Genomic DNA, 17,758 nt, shown 5'->3' with positions numbered 1-17,758 from the left:
CGCCGTGGTTGGTTGGGTTCAGAAGAGTCAAGCAATCACAGAGAGATCAGACAGTCACACGCCTCTCTCTGTGTGATCTCTACAGCGCTGACGTCATCCTGCAAGAAGCAGCTCCAGAACCAGGTGACATGGGCCCTGCTGAGCTGTGATTGGCTGGCCGAGTGAGGGGGTCAAGCCCTGCCCCTTGAACTGGGTGTGGTTTGTCTCCTAACATACCTTTGTTAAATACACAGATGAAATACCAAGGAGCGTCTGAGGTGCGTTTGGTTTAGCTTGCAAGGGCATGCACTTCAGGCACCGTCACATTGGTGTCTGTGCTTGGGTAAACCGAATCAAGTGCACCTAAAAGTATCGGTTCTGGGTATGCAGCCTTCCACACGCTATGGTCAACTGGGTTAAGGCAGTGAGCGTTTCCATGGCAACTCTACAGCTAGTTTACAGAGGGGAATGGGGTTAAGGCAGAGAGGGGAGGGATTAAGGTTGCTGTGGGAGGGGTTAAGGTTGCTGGGGTAGGGGTTAAAGTAGAGGGGTTAAGGTTGCTGGGGGAGGGGTTAAGGTAGAGGAGGAGGGGTTAGGGTAAAGGAGGAGGGGTTAAGTTACAGGGGGAGGGGTTAGGAGGAGTGACTACTCCATGGCAGGGAGGGGAAGAAGAAAATAAAGAGAACAAGTTTACAAAAGTTTCAAGAGGGGATAAAGGGGGGATTTTTTTTTCTTCTCTGAAATGTTTCAGTACAACATGTTGAACACAGAGCAACGATCGACACAGATGAAAACTCAAGCTGAATTAAGGGTTTTCATGACAACACATTGTAGTGCACTGCTGAACTGAAGAAGAAAATCAAAACAAGACAGCGAGCCGAAATGATGCGGTCGTCGTCGTCATCATCATCGTCGCCAACGTCAGGTTAAAAGATCATGAGCCTCATCCACGCTGAAGGGATTTCCTTTAGAAAATATATACTCATCACATGACCGGGAGTCCAAGGTTGGTGAACGCGGACTCCCCCCATGTCACTCATAGACTCTTAGGAGAGGAACTGTACAGCACGCGGAACGGACCAATCACAACTTGGCAACTGGGGCAAGAGCACTGGGATAGGGGGAACCACAAGATGACACAAGAAATCTTTTTCCCCAATAGCATTTCTCCAGGTGGGATGACCTGCCGTGCACACGGAGAGGGGAGGGGCCAGACACACGGCGCTGTCGTCCTCCTCCCCCACCCTGGCCTGCAGCCTCACACACCCGGAGGTCAAAGGTCAGAGTTGAACCGCAAGCATTGTGCTCCTTATTCACATAAGTATTACCGAGAGAGAGAGAGAGAGAGAGAGAGATAGAGCGAGAGAGGGAGGAGAGAGAGCAAGAAGGAGAGAGAGGAGAGAAGGAGAAAGTACTTGTTCAGGAGCCTGGGGCTGGACTGTGGAGGAGAGACGGTAGAAAGATGACTTGAACTCGTCTGGTTTACGGGGGGGAGGGGGGGTGTTCCTTTCATCCTTGCTACAATTTACACAACCCTTCTGCTCAGGACCAGCAGAGAAGTCTCTAGAAAGTCTGTACACAGAAGAAAAGGGTCTGAAAGTACATTCAATATCTGTTACTGAGGTACTAGAATGCTGTTCCCTTGACAATGGTGACGGCGGTTAAGAGTTAGGGATGACTCCTGTGGAAAGACTGAAAACAGCTGGGGGGAGGGGGGGGGGGGGGTTTGGGGCGTCCCTACAACACCCTCTTCAAAGACTCGCTCCCCTGGTTTATTAAAGGGAATGCTGCCTGGATCCCTTCCTCTGAAAGGGATGCCTGAACCCGTTAGCTTAACCGAGGGGTGGATCCATGCTGGTAGGGAGAGCTGGAGGGGAGGTGAGGAGGGTCAGGGTCAGGGGTGACCGGTATGGTGGCAGGGGACATCAATCTACCCTTCATCACCCACGCCTTGTTCTCCTTAGCAGTGTGCGTGTGCATGCGACAGAGCACAAACACCAGCCTGTGTTCCATCTCCATGGTGACACGGTTCACAGAGGCTTCAGGACACCATGTGACCTGGGAACTGCAGACAAGCTGGACACAGGCGGAGTGTTCGGGTGGCTCCCCCTGCTGGTGAGACACACACCACGCATCAAACTGCTTCTCCAAGCTCAACTCAATTCAGACTGTGTGTGTGTGTGTGTGTGTGTGCGCGTGTGGTCACATTTAGTGACTGAAAAGCAAGGCCCATGCACAGTCATTTATATGAAATGCTCATCTGACTCTTCATCTGTGCCAATGGAAAAGGGACATGACTAAGGGCCAATAGGGAGGACACCTGTAGAATCATCACCAAGAGGGGCAGAGTTAAAAACGGGTCTAAGTGGCAGCCAGAACAATGAGAGAGAAGTCAACATCTTCAGGAGACTGAAGACAGACAGGCAGGCAGACACAGACAGACCCCTGACAGGAACTCTCAGCTTTGACAGTGACATCAGAATGGTTTCCTAGACTACACCAGAACAAAAGAGAGATTCCCCAACGAAAGCCAGATGCTAGTTTGCAAGATGTTAGTACCATAGAGATTTAAGGATCTCTCAATGGCTTGCTGTTTGTCTGTTACGCGTCTGTCTGTTGGGTGTCTGTCTGTCTGTCTCTGGTGAGAGGAGTGAAGAAGAAAGCAGATAGCAGAGCAGTAACATCAGCCTGTATCCTGAGGAGACCTCCTGCCTCTCCCTACCTCAGAGGCAGGGAGCCTCAGAGACAGGGAGCCTCAGTACGGCCTCATCCAGAAATGCGTTTCAAAACAAAACTAATAAACGGGGGGGGGGGGAAATGAAAATTCTGAAAAACTAAAAGATTTTAAAAAGGGACAGATCAACAGCCACAACAGTTTTTCCCCTCCTCAAAAACAAATAAGCAAAATGAAAAAAATAAAAATAAAATCCAATTATTGAATCCTTGAGAAGAGTGTTATTGCTGACGGTGCGAGAAAGTTGAGAGTCCTGGGGGAGGGGGGTGGTCTGAAGGGGAGTAGGGGGGAGGGGGGGTCCAGAAGGCTGTGTGTGTGGTGGAGGTGAGGGGGGGGGAATCAGGAGGCTCTGGACGGTTCGGACACTCCAGGGCTGGTACTGTGTTCTGAAGAACCAGGAAGTGGATGAAACCGGATCAAAGTGGGTCAAAGTGGGTCAAACCGGTCTCCAGTATCATCTGGCTGAGGGGGGAGGTGCTGGGAGGAGGGGGGTCCAGGGTGACGGAATGTGCAGGGGGGGGCTACTGGTCAGAGGCCATGTCTCTGTCGGACTCAGCCTTGCATGGTTGCCCTGGCGACGGGGCGTGAGGGGGGTGGGACACGGGGGCGATGCCGTGAGCCAGGGAGGCCGACACCAGCCCCTCCACCCCTGCACCTGCCCCTGGGAGACCCCCTGTAGCCACACCAATCAGACCTGCAGGAAACCTGGAGAGAGAGAGACAGAGAGAGACAGTGATAGAGAGAGCGATGGAGAGAAGGAGCGGGTGAGACTGCAGGGTAAACCAGCCCTCACGTCTGACTTCCTGGGTGTGGGCAGCAGCAGGACTCCTCACCTGTAGGGGGCGCCGTTGAGCTCTGGGTGCACAGTGGCAGCCTCCATGCTGGGCCACTGGGAGGCAGCCATCAGGTACTCCTTGTTCACACAGTTCTTCAGACTGTCTGGGATACGACCTGGGGGTAGGGAGGGGTTAGTGTGTGTGTGTGTGTGTGTGTGTGTGTGTGTGTGTGTGTGTGTGCGATAAGGAAGGGATGTGTGTGTGTGTTAGGGATGTGTGGGTGTTACCTGTGATAGCTCTGCGGACCTCCCTGGCAGCCTCTTCTCTGGCCTCGATGGAGGCCTGCTCACTGTACCAGGAGGTGTGGGGGGTGCAGATCAGGTTAGGGGCGTCCTTCAGAGGGCCCGACGAGAAACTGGAAAGTGGTGGGGGGGGTTGTAGAAGAGATTTAAATGTGTGTGTGTGCCTGCGTACGGCATGCAAGAGAGTGTGTGTGCCTGTGTGTGTCTCACCTGAAGGGTTCCGTCTCGTGCACGTCCAGAGCGGCCCCTCGAATGCGGCCCTCCTTCAGGGCCTGAGCCAGGGCCTTCTCATCCACCAGCCCCCCCCGCGATGTGTTCACCAGGAAAGCCCCCTGACGCATCTGCACACACCAACACAACACGGCTCAGCTGGCGTGGGGGCCTCGGGTTCAACAGGGAAGTGAGATGGGGTGTGTTTGTTTGTCTGACAGCACAGGCATTGGGGTGTGTGTGCGCGCGTGTGTGTGTACCTGTTTGATGGTGAAGTCGTTGATGAGGTGGTGGTTGTGTTCGTTGAGGCTGCAGTGCAGGGAGACACAGTCCGAGTGGATGAGCAGGTCCTGCAGGGTGGTCATCCTCTGCAGCCCCAGGGAGCGCTCCACGCCGTCGGGAAGGTACGGGTCGTAGAAGATCACCCCGAAGCCAAAGGCTTTAGCTCGCAGGGCTACGGCCTGGCCCACGCGACCTGCAGGGGGGACGGGGTCGCCGGGGTCAGACAGCAGGGAGTGTGCCTCAACCCTCCAGCGCCACGTCTAACGCCCTCCGTCACCACACAAGTCTTCATCTATCTGTTCGCCCGCTCCTCTCCTTTCATACCCCCCCCCCCCCCATCCTCTCCTCTCCCCCCCCCCCCCCCCAATCCTTTACATTCTATATAAATAAAATGTATTATTATTATTATTTATCCTCTCCTCTCCCCTATCTCTCCTCCCCTCCCATCTCTCCTCCCCCATCCTCTCCCACCCTCCACCAGTCCCCCTGCTCACCCAGACCGATGATGCCCAGCGTCTCTCCTCGGATGCGGGCGGCGCCCCCGGCCACCTCCCTGATCTGCTCCACACTGGAGGCCCGGGTGCCCTCCCTGAGGGCCTGGTGCATCCAGGTGACCCTGCGGTACAGGTTCAGGATCAGGCACAGGGACGTGTCGGCCGTCTCCTCCACTGACGTGGCCGGAACGTTGCACACCGCGATGCCTGGGGGGACAAGGACAGGATATGAAGCAAGGACAGGATATGAAGCAAGGACAGGATATGAAGCAAGGGGTGGGGAACAAGGACAGGATATGAAGCAAGGACAGGATATGAAGCAAGGGGTGGGGAACAAGGACAGGATATGAAGCAAGGACAGGATATGAAGCAAGGACAGGATATGAAGCTAAGGGTGGGGAACAAGGACAGGATATGAAGCAAGGACAGGATATGAAGCTAGGGGTGGGGAACAAGGACAGGATATGAAGCAAGGACAGGATATGAAGCAAGGGGTGGGGAACAAGGACAGGATATGAAGCAAGGGGTGGGGAACAAGGACAGGATATGAAGCTAGGGTTGGCATTTTTTTTTATATTATGTTTTTTAAATATATATATGTTTTTGTTTTGTTTTTTTATTTATTGTAAATAGATTTTTTTTTCGAACCGTGACCCCAAAGAATCGATTCAAAATCGTGAGGTACCAAAAAATTCCCACCCCTAATTTAAGCTAGATCAAAATGATAAAAACAAATCCAGTTATTGAATCCTTGAGAAGAGGAGGGCCATAGGTTTTTAAGACACTTTTTACTGAAAACAGTAAATCTGCCCTGTCCCTCCCCACACAACACGCTTATTAGGAAATCATATTTCATGGCTGCATCTTCAGTTATAAAACGTTTTTAAGAAGCTGTCCCACCCACATTTGAAAGCAAAATGATGTGTTTATTGCTGAGGGGGTTGGTAGTCCAGGGGGATGGGGGGGGGTAGTTATTAAACTCCTTCTGATATATTCATTTATATATCTCATATCCAAACGTTACTAACAGAGAGAAAGCACCTCTGGGGTAACCATGCAGAGGCGGTAAACTGTGTGTGTGTGTGTGTCTCACCTAGCTCAGCGGCAGCTTTGATGTCCACGTTGTCGTAGCCACTGCCGATGCGTACGATGACACGCAGCCCCTTGAACTTGTCCAGGTCGTCTCTGGAGAGCGTGATGGTGTGGTACAGCAGAGCACCCACGGCCTCGTTCAGCACCTACACACACACACACACACACACACACACACACACACACACAGGAAGGGGTAAGTGAGAGGCATGCTGGGACATGTATTCCTTCAGTACAACTCTTGGGACAGAACGTAACTATAAAAACAGAAGTAATACATGAAGCTACACCAACAGAAAACTGTTCACGGTACACAACCATCAACAACATGCGACTGTGTCAAGACTGGTGTGTGTGTGTGCTCCGTCTACCTTCTCGTGGATCTCCTGGGTGGACTGGGCGTCACAGAAGGCCACAGTGGCCACGTCCTTGAGGATGGGCATCTCCACGGTGCAGTCACGGCCATCCAGCAGGGCCACCAGGGGGCGGGGGTGCATGGGCCCGTTCAGGATGGGGGGGCGGATGCCTGGGGGAGCACAAGGTACACCTGTGAGCATGTGTGTGTGTGTGTGTCTGTGTGCTCTCTCTGTTCCAGGTATTGACCTGAGGATTGGACAGCCTGGTCAAGTTTGTCCGGACGCTACATGTGTTATTCCACACCCACGCAGGCATGCACGCATGGTACAAAGACACACCAGCACAGTGGTGTTTACCACCACCAACCACCCATACAAGTAGGGATATCGTTTATTGCCCTCATGGGAACTGCAATTCCCACGAGCCTGTAAATTAAAATCCGGAGGGGGGGGGGGGGGGGGGGGTTCATGGGTAGTCATGGTTACATAACTAGGAAGTGTAAGAAAATACACGGCAGAAAGTGTCTGGCCACGGGGGGCCCCAGACACCCCCTCCATCCTGGGGAAGTATCTGCACCAGGAGGTGCGGGGGAGGGGCGCTGGGGGTGGGGCGCTGGGGGGCGCTGGGGGGTGGGGCGCTGGAGCGTGCCAGCGGGGGAGGGGGCAGCGGCTTCAAGCTGAGTTCTGACTAATGACCTGATTCTGCCTCTCTGGAGATGTGACCCTGGCTGCCTGGGGCCGGCGGGCATGATCAACACCACCTACACGCAACGCCTAAAACTTGGTAGAACCAGCGGTGCAGCTTTTGACCGCGAATCAAGAGGTCGTAGGTTCAAATCCCCCCCGTAGAGTATGTTGCATTGGATAAAAGTAACATTAATGAATACATTGTACACCCAAACCTGCCTCACCACACACACACACACACGATTAACACACACCAGAGCAACACACACACACTGGTGTTTCTCCTGTGCACCCAGCATGACAGGTGTGTGTGTGTGTGTGTGTGTGTGTGTGTGCTGGGAGGGTAGGTTCACTCTCACTGGAACATTTACTAGGACAACACACACACACACACACACAGTGTGTGTAATATAAGAATGTGGAGGAGGGAGAGGGGGGTATGATGGGACTTGTTGGCCGGGTGGAAGAAACATTTGGGAACACTTCCTGTTACGTCAAGGCATTTCCCAACACACACACACACTGCTGCATGAAGGCATTAAAATCAAGAATCTGCAGCCTACCACAATTCCAGAGAACATTCCATAATATTACTAAATACTAATACATTTTATACTGACAAAGGCCACCTTATAAAAAATGCACACACACAAACAGTCATTTGAGCCCAGAACAGTAGCGTACTCGAGGCCTACGGAACACAAGCATGGCCGTGCACACAATGCAATTCATTCAGCAATTCATTCATTCTCTCCTCCCTCCTCCGTCTCAATCCCTCCCTCCTCCTCTCTCTTTTCTCTTCCCCAGGCCGCGGTCGGAGGAGTGAAGGAGGGAGCAGGGGGGGAGCAGGGGGGGAGGGGCGGCCGTGGGGATAATGCAGCAGCGCCAGCTACTCCACCCAGACACACACACACACACACACACACGGTTGCTTCCTTTAACAGCTACGAGGACACACAAGCGCGGAGCAGAAAAGAAAGTACCCACTAGTTAGCAGAGCACCACGCCCAAACTACACAACTCCCTTCCCTCTTCCGACACACGAGTCACACGCACACTGCTACACACAAACACACCGGGCCTAACCTTGCATTATGAAGTCTGTCAGCCTGTCTTCCTCTCTCTCTCTCTCTCTCTCTCTCTCGCCTCGCTCTCTCCCTCTATCGTTCTTTTCTCCCTCTCCCTCTCTCCCTCTCTCTGTGTCAGACTGCTCTTGGCTGGCTGGCTCCCAGCTGTCATCCACACCCAGCCCCTCCCCCACACCCAGGCTCCAATCACAAGCAGCGCCATTGAGTGCTGGCCAACCAGCACTAACCTCATTAGCATAGCAGGGCTGGCGCTGGGGGGCGGTTAGCCTGTTGTTGTTTTTTAAAGAGACAGCTGGCCTGTTTCCCTGTAGCCACGGACACGACCCTTCACCCTGTCCGCTGCCTCACTCCCGTCTCCAGGGACCCTCCCCAGCTTCCCTCCATCTTAGCTTCATCAGCAGACCGGCTACACGACTCCCTCATTGCGGGCTGACACACCAGGAACTGGCTAGAATCGTTACGTTTATTTTTATCTTTACATGACTGAGGTGAAAACGGGGGCTCCCTCGGAAATTCTCTTTTCAAGTGGACAGTGACATGGCTTTTTGTTTGTTTTTTTCGTAGACGCATCGATGTGCCGCGATGGTAACGTAGCGTTTCGAGTCCTGACCACATCCCTTCTGTGCTCTCTACCTTTCTGAGTCTGATATCCAGACAGGAAGAGGAAGTCAGATAAGAGACGCTGTGAAAACTGTGCTCCAAGATGTATCAGGACTGGTGCCACTTGTTCAGGCCACATCACTTATTACCCCCTGCATAGACACTGCACTCATCACAGTATTACCCCCTGCATAGACACGGCACTCATCACAGTATTACCCCCTGCATAGACACTGGACTCATCACAGTATTAGCCCCTGCATAGACACTGCACTCACAGTATTACCCCCTGCATAAACACTGCACGTATCACAGTATTACCCCCTGCATAGACACTGCACTCATCACAGTATTACCCCCTGCATAGACACTGCACTCATCACAGTATTACCCCCTGCATAGACACTGCACGTATCACAGTATTACCCCCTGCATAGACACTGCACGTATCACAGTATTACCCCCTGCATAGACACTGCACGTATCACAGTATTACCCCCTGCATAGACACAGCACGTATCATAGTATTACCCCCTGCATAGACACTGCACTTATCACAGTATTCACAACCATACATGGGCGTGTGTCACAATCCATAACAATTTTAACAAAACAATAGCAAGAAAGGCAGTAATACATCAAGTAAATAAATTTCCATCACAACTCAAATATTTGACAGTGTCACATCTATACTCATGCCCCCCCCCCCCCCCTCTCCCCCATGGTAGGTTGCATGTCTGTCTGGCTTTGAGCGCATGTGAGTGTGAGTGTGAGTGTGTGTGTGTGTGTGTGACAGTGGACATACAATGTAATGCAGGACAACAATGAGTCCTTTCCTCTTACCCTCACAGATGCGGTCCAATCTTTGCCGCTTCACTTTGTGCTTGTCCATCAGCGCCATAGACTGGCAGTCCAAACCCAGAACAGAGTAGACCAGAACCACACAGACCACAGCACTGGGAGCTCCTTACTACCCACACCAGAGGGATTAACTGACACTGCCCAGACAACGTCACCTGCAAACACAAACAAAACAGTCACCATTTCATTTAACTACCTAAAAGTTAAACCAAGATCATTTACAAATGTCAAAAGTAAAAGTAGGATATGCTCTCAAACTAAAACGCATTTTTTGTTAGTTTCTGAGTGGTCACCTATACATTAGCCTACTCACCAGATCGACAATCCTGTCTGTGTATCTCTTTGCGTCTCAGGCAGACAAGTCAGATCAAACTGTAAACATAGAAAACATGCTCATTACAAATACAGACTTCATTCTGAATACAAACAGTATTATTGGTGTTATTCTGGTAAAATGCATAAAACGTTATCCTTTAAAACATACAAATTATTACATACAACCAACTGTAGTTATTCAGTAGATGGCTTTTAATTTCTAAATTCATTTAGACTCCACAGCAAGTTTGCAAGCGCACGTTAGCTACAAAACTTCAGTCAAGAAACTTCGGAAAATGGATAGACTAGCTTGTTAGCTTGACGTAAACTTTAGCTTACGTCAATATTACAATAATGAGATACAGTCAAAACGCCTCTCACAATATAATTAAGTATACACAAGTTCTGTTCAGCAAAGTTCAGTAGCTAATTACACAGTATCCAGCTTGTATATCTTGTGTTAGCTTGTTACGCTAAGTTAAGCTAGTGATATAGCAAGCTAAACCCTTACACCGGTTGCAGCCAGCTAGCTACCAATTTGAGCTAATGCTAGCATAGCTAGTGCTAGCCAACAACAGGCCACAATATTTTGAGGTGATCTCAAAAAGAAGATAGCTGGCTGCCTCACTTACTATTATACAATTAAAACTATCAATAACTATATGTAGCTATCAAACAATATTTTAGCGATGCAGGTTTTTTCATAATACAATAATGTGCGTCAATTCGAAAGATAGCGCGCTAGCTACTTTAGCATACTGCGTGTGAGAGAATCAAACGGGGCAGCCAATTGCGGCTCATTCGCTATCAGCGAGTGGCGCTACAATGTGAATATCTAAAATTCTGTATCCGCAGGGAAACGTGGATCGCCCCCACATATGCATGTTATGCAAGCATTATTTGCTACTCGTGTCTCAATCGTGGACGAAGCGGCGTATAATTTACCCTGAGAAGCGTCTTTCGGTTGGTTTGAGATAGTGTGCGTGCGTCGGTGGTCTTCCCTCTCTCCCGATCGCCATGGAATCTGAAAAAGAGGAAGTCGCCGGTTCATGGGGGGTCAGGCCGCGGTGCAGAGTATAGGCAGCAGTGGACTGGAAGGAGCAAAAAAGGCTACAGAGCGCCCTCACCTTCCACGGCGGAATGACAGTTGTACTACTGTCCTTGGGTGCGGCACAGACCCATGACATGACTCTGTGATGGTCTGTGATGTTCTAATTAGCCAGACCCCTGTGGTCTTAAAAGTTTGGATCATAACCTATAACTAAAATAATGTGACAGTAAATATGTGTATAGTCCAGTGATTATAACGCCATATAACGCATGTCTGTCCAATGAATTATCACAAGTTTGTGTGTACAGGATATTAAATCGGTCTTTAATTTGACAACTTATTTCTGGTCTTTATCAGTAAAACTATTCTTAAATTCAACCAGCAGAGGTCACTGCAACCAATTCGTTAATTTGATAACAGTTGTGAGTGAGGATTAAAGAGCCAACTTGTTGCCCATTTATGAATAAATGTCACTATCCCAATTATGGAGAGAAAAAAGACACAGGACATTTTTTTTTTGAAAAAGTATTCTCTAATAAACTTTATTTTTACACAAATTGTGTAAGAGGAATTTTCCCATCTTGAAAACATACAGTATAAATCTGCTCTCACAAGGCCTCTGAACAGCTACATCTTGCACTACTCATCTCACACATTCACTCACTCAGTCAACCAGCTGGCTCACACAGAACCACTGTACAGTACATCATAACATTGTGCCCTAATTCAGGTATGACTGCAGCATCCTTACAGTAAATGTTAATTTTTCCAGTGCAGGTTATGGGAGGGCAATTACACTAGCAATCGGATCACAGAGAACCATAAAACTTTAACACCAGTAAACAGCAACTGATTTAATCTTAAGGCATGAGCAATGTACAATTTTGATTCCATTCAGAAGGGGAAGGGGTCTTGATAATGAATGTGTTCTAAACACTGATAAAGGCCATTCTTTCAAACACACACAGGCACATGGTTAGGATGAGCAAGCACGCAAAGAATGGCTCTCCTCGCTGGCTAAGGAAACACACATGAGATCAGTCCAGTTTCCCTCTAGTTCAAGGTCTGTTTCTCAGAGTTTGGTTATAAAAATCTAAATTTGGTTATTGTGATTCTGGGGAAGCGGCGATACAGTCTGGAATGCCTCCCCCCCCTCCCTCACCTCACATTCATCCCAACCAACCTACATCAGCAGGTTTACAACAATAGTACACAAAAACCCATATCACTGGAAAAACCAGTTATGAGCCAGACATGTCTACTGGTGTCTCTGAATGTTTAGGGTAACAGAATAAACTCATACATACTCATATGTAGGAGTTTATAAACTCAATAAACATTAAAAAAGGTGAATGATGGTTAGGATGTGGCTGTAGCTTATTGTTGACATGACAGGCTGTGATGACATCCCCAGACAGACAGACAGGCTGTGATGACATCCCCAGACAGACAGACAGGCTGTGGGTGAACAGCCCCAGACAGACAGACAGGCTGTGATGACACCCCCAGACAGACAGACAGACAGGCTTTGATGACACCCCCAGACAGACAGACAGACAGGCTTTGATGACACCCCCAGACAGACAGACAGGCTGTGATGACATCCCCAGACAGACAGGCTGTGATGACATCCCCAGACAGACAGACAGGCTGTGATGACACCCCCAGACAGACAGACAGGCTGTGGGTGAACAGCCCCAGACAGACAGCAGGCTGTGGGTGAACAGCCCCGGACAGACAGACAGGCTGTGGGTGAACAGCCCCAGACAGACAGACAGGCTGTGGGTGAACAGCCCCAGACAGACAGCAGGTTGTGGGTGAACAGCCCCAGACAGACAGACAGACAGGCTGTGGGTGAACAGCCCCAGACAGACAAACAGGCTGTGGGTGAACAGCCCCAGACAGACAGACAGACAGGCTGTGGGTGAACAGCCCCAGACAGACAGACAGGCTGTGGGTGAACAGCCCCAGACAGACAGGCTGTGGGTGAACAGCCCCAGACAGAGACAGGCTGTGGGTGAACAGCCCTAGACAGACAGACAGGCTGTGGGTGAACAGCCCCAGACAGACAGCAGGTTGTGGGTGAGGGATGCAGCAGTTAGGACCTCCGGTCAGTTCTCCTCTATCAGATCCAAGTCTAATTCTGTGCAGTCTCTCTCGAAAACATTCTGAACTCCTTCCTCTGCCACTCCAACACACCCCTTATCTTCCTCCTCATCTTCCTCCTCCTCGCTCTCGCTGACTGGCCCGATGCTGGTCCGGCCCAGGGACTCTGCAGGGAAGAAGGCTGCTTTCAGGTCCCCCTGAGCGGGCACGACACCCAGGGAAGGGCCCTCTCCACTGGCGATCTGGAGGAAAGCAGATACAATGTCAAAAAGAAGGCACCGCCAAATAACAAAACAAAAGTCAGTGCTGTTTGATAATCCTGCTCCGGCCTGCTGTCTCACTGGAGAGAGTCCAGGACTCTGAGGCTGTTCCACTCCCTCGCAGAGAACAAAGTGCCCCTGGCATTTCCACACAGACGTTTCATTGAAATGAAAAGGGTCTGAGCAAATCATATGCAAATCCCGCGTGTCTGCTGTACGAGTCGTCGTGCAGCACCACAGGACGGAGTCACCGACAACTTGGCAGTCATCTCCCAACCCCCAGCATCTTACCGCCAGAGCTCCAGCAGTGGGCTAGCCTAGCACACAGCCTCACTCACAATCACCATATCTCTCCCTCACACAGTCCCAAACCCTACATCAGGCCATCAAACCCTAGCAGACCCAAGAGGAAGCAACCATTAAATAAAAAGTGTCGAGACATTATTGCCTGGACCAGGAAGTCAGTTAAAAGCCCCTCCCCCCCCCCCCCCCTACTACTCATTTTGAATAGCCTAGTTCAGTTCAGATGGATGGTCTGGTCACGGTCATCTACAGGAGGGGGAGGAGGTGTTGGGGCACAGCCAAGCATCAGTGTCTGGTACACACAGGCATGCAAGGGTCCGCCCAAAGACACACGCTGAGTCGGGGAGGGCACAACAAGAAGCTGAAACCAACACATCACCCAGGACAGAACCCAAAACGCAACCCAGCCTGGCCTGGTCTGGCGCTGCCCAGAAGAGCCAGGAATGTGGGGGACAGTGGTTCCCCAGAGGGCAGAGAGCCAGAGGCCCACTTTTCCTCACTAATAATCCCAACATAAACACGACATCTGTGGGGGAAGGCTGGGAGTGGAGGGGTGTAGCTGAAGCCAGTGGGGCCACAGGGGGAGTAGGTCTCCTGGTTCTCTTTTAAACAGGAAACTAGGTAGAACATCGTGAGCCTGGGGTCCCTGCAGACTAGTAGATCATGCTTCGCAAGGACAGCCAAGTCCGGAAGAAGACTGCAACCCCAGAGGACTTGCCGGTCCTTGTCTAGCCCAGCTACAGCCTTGCTCACCTGGGTCATCTTGCTGAAGTCCAGGCCCGGTCTGGAGCAGGGCAAGGTGTCAGAGTCGTGGCGTCTCTTCAGTCGGGGCCTTTTCATGTCGCAGGGCTGGGAGTGGCAGCGAGGGAGGGCGGGGTGGGGCTTTCGCCTGGAGGAGGCCGGGGTGCTGCAGGCTGAGGAGGGCCAGGGGGCGTGGGGGTCCCGGCCAGGGCCAGGGCAGTGAGGGGTGAGAGGAGGAGGAGCAGGGGAGGCCTGGGGGGGCAGGTGAATGTGCATGGGGGAGAGGGAGAACCGGCGCTGCAGGAGGGGCCGAGAGGAGGAGCCAGGCGGGGCCGGGGAGGAGGAGGAGGATGAGGGGGTGGGGAAGAAGGAGGCGCAGCCCCCACGGAGCCCGTCCCAGGGGTCCCAGGGGTCCAAAGGGAAGGCCCAGGGCAGGGGGGAGTCGGAGGATAGGGCGAGGCTGAAGAAGGTGGGGCTGGACGAGGTGATGGAGGAGGAGGTGACGGACGAGGAGGTGACGGACGAGGAGGGGCCTCGTAGGGGAGCCGAGCCCGCCTGGCCGCTGGCTCCTCCTCCACTGTGACAGCGGCGTTTGACGGGGGTCCAGATCCTGGAGGCGCTGGGGCGCCAGGGGGTGCGGGACAGGTCCTCAGGCACGGACAGGGAGCGGCAGTGTCGCTTTGGGGGAGGAGGGGGAGGGGAGCTCTGAGGGGCTAGGGGAGGGGAGCTCTGCAGACACAGTGCTGCCACAGAGAGGCTGGGCAGGGGGGGCCAGTAGAAAGGGTCTCTCCCAGGGAAGAGGGGAGGCAGGGGATCAGACGTGGGGTCCTGCAGGCGCTGGGGCTTGGACCACCCACTCTCTGGGTGAACAAAAGGGCAAAGAAAAACCTGATATGAAGGTTGCATGAAACAGGAAGTGGTGTATGACAGGGTTATGGATATGAGAGGGTTACCTGGAGTCAGCCCATATCCAGTCCAGGACATCTTCGGGCTGCTACCCACCTCAGGCAATGACTGAAACCCAGCAATGAACATGTGACTAACGGTTCAAGTGGTCAAACAGGCAACAGAGTTAGGCTATAAGTTTTCGCAAGACTTGGTGTGTGCGTGTCCTACTCACCACATTGAGAGACAAAGCCCTGCGATAACATGGTTCGTCTAAACTCTGCCTGCGGAGCTGGTCAGTGATGAGCGTCACCATGGCGACCAGCCGGATTCCAGAAAGGACAGGCGGTGTGTGTGTGTGTGTGTGTGGGTGCTAGTCAGACTCCTGGCGAGGTTTTTGGCGTCCCCTCTGCACCTCAACCAGCCAGCCTGACCCTAGAGTCCTCACTTAGACTCAGCCTCCATGTTCGTCATCATCATCATCATCATCATCATCATCATCACCACCTCTCCTAGAGGATTACAGACAGGAGAGAAAATTTAATGAGAAAAGGTGATGCTTTGGAGACAAACGCTATAAAACTATAGAATGTGTAAAAACAACGTATTTCAACTAGGAGAGTTTGACCTGTGGACATCTCCTCCTTGGGTAATCATGAACTTACAACGCCTACAACGCCTAGCTTACTGGAGACGTGTCACACTTGTGAAACTCAAAATTGCCAATCTCTGCTCCTCTAGAAAGTGACCTAAAACGTTGTACAGAGATCAGATACCAACACTAATCTTGCAATAGCAGCTCAATTTGATTTGACGATGAAAAGCACTTCTGAAATATGGCTTGGCCTAAAAGCTTTAACACGCTTTAACACGCTTTAACACAAGGAAGCAAAGATGGAGGGTAATCCCATGCGTTCTTTAGAATCATATTGAAACTAAACAGTCAGGCCATTCCTGTGGGCTGAGATGAGGAGAGCTGAGGGGGAGGGAGAGAGCGAGTAAGTGAGCAGGGGAAAGAGGGGGAGGATGTGGGTGAAACGAAGGGGGGAGAGGGCCTGAGCAAAAGGCATGCCTACAACACTGCAAGGGAGACAAAAGAGGGGAGAGAAAGTGGACTGCAGGGCTAAAGTGTGGTAAAGTTCTGTGAAAAGAAACTCACAACACAGTTTGAGTAGAGTGCCATAAGGTATCAACAGGGGCTGACTAGCTGGCAGTACAATAAAACAAATAGTTGCCTTGGTTCATTGACATACATTCCATTGAACACTAGATAATTTTAATGCAAATACCACAAGAGCCAGTCTGCTTAACAGCAGATGCAATAGTAAGCGAAACAAGACACACCCTGTGACACTTCCTTCTGGCTCAGATTCATTATTCTCACACTCCTCACTTCAACCTTTGTACTGCTGCACTCTGTGGTTCTGCAACACACACGTTCACCAGGTTCAACATGAAACTAAAAGAATAAGCCTACCACATCAAATCTAGTTGATGACACGCATCCAATCTTAGTTGCTCTCACACTAGAGTGTTGGGGAGCTCAACCACAGAAGTACTGCCCAGACGAGACTGAAGTAGCTCAACTGGCTTTGAGGCCAAGGCCTCGACTGCTTTAGGTGTTTTATCCTCTAACTACCTGAGACAGCAGGCAATTTTAGACGGGCTACGGTCAAAATTAAATCAAAGGATGAGTGTAATCTAGCAATGCTGACTACTTAATAAATTGCATTGCATCTTTGGTGCTCAATCCACGATGATACCCAATGCAACAATATCCATCTGGTCCTGGCTAACTTACACGAGCTTGCTTATAGTGTGGCTACTTCGGCTAGATGGTACCAGTTGTTACTAGTTAGCTCACGTTCTGTACCCGACACGAAAGTGGTAGACTGTTAGCACCAGCTAGCCATCTGGCATGGCTAACTAGCTAATTTAGCGGTAACAGCAACAAGCAAGGGTCCAGACACCACAGAGGTAGTCTAGTACAATACGGTACTGTACTGTTACGTAGCTAGCGGTATAACGTTTCGATAGTCTGTCTTAAACTAGCTTCACTTCACTACTGTAGCTAAATAGATTGCTAAGTTAGCAAGATAGCTTGCTCGTTAATTGTAATGTGTCGGTAACTGTTATTGTCTTCATCTTAAATGGTTAATAAAACGTGTATAACAGCATGGTAATGGTTTAACAGAACAACATCAATGTGCATTACTACTGCTACAGTACTGCTAGACTGATTACCTGCTCTCCGTGTCTCCTTAGCAACCAAAAGCTGCACGGGGTAAAGATGGACCTTCCCTGGATATATATATGGAGGAAGAAACCAACCGAGAGGGATAGTTATAACGTAAAAAGTATGTTTGTTGTTTAAGAAAACAACAACCACAAACTATATGCCACGCGTATATTTTATTATTCAATAAAGAGGGAAATCAATGTAATGTTTGAAGTAAGATCGAAATCCACATTATACATTTCGTCTGCTCTTGAGAGATGGTATAGTCCCTTCTTCATTCCAGATGGTATTTCCACAATGTTAAAGTAAAAACAAGTAGGCTATTTAGCCAAGGTGTACCATTGATTAAAATGCAACGTAGATTACACTGTAAAAAAAAGTGTAACCTTTATCCAAC

General features: G+C 50.6%; 2 protein-coding genes across 2 annotated transcripts; both read right to left on the bottom strand.

The window, feature by feature from the left end:
- Positions 1-3,198: 3,198 nt before the first annotated feature.
- On the bottom strand, positions 3,199-10,897 carry LOC124464168 (C-terminal binding protein 1). Its single transcript, XM_047016109.1, has 11 exons — positions 10,722-10,897; positions 9,775-9,833; positions 9,444-9,616; positions 6,241-6,395; positions 5,871-6,015; positions 4,778-4,984; positions 4,262-4,476; positions 4,002-4,132; positions 3,777-3,904; positions 3,547-3,664; positions 3,199-3,418 (listed from the first exon to the last, which is right to left on the bottom strand). The coding sequence occupies exons 3-11, from the start codon at positions 9,499-9,501 to the stop codon at positions 3,235-3,237; spliced, it is 1,341 nt and encodes a 446-aa protein (XP_046872065.1). The 5' UTR covers positions 9,502-9,616; positions 9,775-9,833; positions 10,722-10,897; the 3' UTR covers positions 3,199-3,234.
- A 1,931-nt stretch (positions 10,898-12,828) lies between these two features.
- On the bottom strand, positions 12,829-17,422 carry LOC124464169 (protein FAM53C-like). The gene is made up of 5 exons (XM_047016110.1): positions 17,367-17,422; positions 15,358-15,634; positions 15,191-15,251; positions 14,250-15,097; positions 12,829-13,175 (listed from the first exon to the last, which is right to left on the bottom strand). The coding sequence occupies exons 2-5, from the start codon at positions 15,436-15,438 to the stop codon at positions 12,939-12,941; spliced, it is 1,227 nt and encodes a 408-aa protein (XP_046872066.1). The 5' UTR covers positions 15,439-15,634; positions 17,367-17,422; the 3' UTR covers positions 12,829-12,938.
- Between the last annotated feature and the right edge of the window lie 336 nt (positions 17,423-17,758).

This window comes from Hypomesus transpacificus, unplaced genomic scaffold (genome assembly GCF_021917145.1).
Source record: "Hypomesus transpacificus isolate Combined female unplaced genomic scaffold, fHypTra1 scaffold_312, whole genome shotgun sequence".
Taxonomy (NCBI): Eukaryota; Metazoa; Chordata; class Actinopteri; order Osmeriformes; family Osmeridae; genus Hypomesus; species Hypomesus transpacificus.
The sequence above is the reverse complement of the archived record's forward strand: the minus strand, read 5'-3'. Positions and strand labels throughout refer to the sequence as shown.

What these genes read in the sequence shown, in the direction of transcription:
- LOC124464168 (XM_047016109.1), bottom strand. Translation starts at nt 9,501, where the DNA reads ATGGCGCTGATGGACAAGCACAAAGTGAAGCGGCAAAGATTGGACCGC. An exon ending in ACGACTTCACCATCAAACAG is followed by an intron (nt 4,133 to 4,261) that starts GTACACACACAC and finishes TGGTGTGTGCAG; the next exon opens with ATGCGTCAGGGGGCTTTCCT. An exon ending in CTCAACGGCGCCCCCTACAG is followed by an intron (nt 3,419 to 3,546) that starts GTGAGGAGTCCT and finishes CTCTCTCTCCAG; the next exon opens with GTTTCCTGCAGGTCTGATTG.
- LOC124464169 (XM_047016110.1), bottom strand. Translation starts at nt 15,438, where the DNA reads ATGGTGACGCTCATCACTGACCAGCTCCGCAGGCAGAGTTTAGACGAA. An exon ending in TGGATATGGGCTGACTCCAG is followed by an intron (nt 15,098 to 15,190) that starts GTAACCCTCTCA and finishes TTGTTCACCCAG; the next exon opens with AGAGTGGGTGGTCCAAGCCC. An exon ending in ACTTCAGCAAGATGACCCAG is followed by an intron (nt 13,176 to 14,249) that starts GTGAGCAAGGCT and finishes GCTTTCCTCCAG; the next exon opens with ATCGCCAGTGGAGAGGGCCC.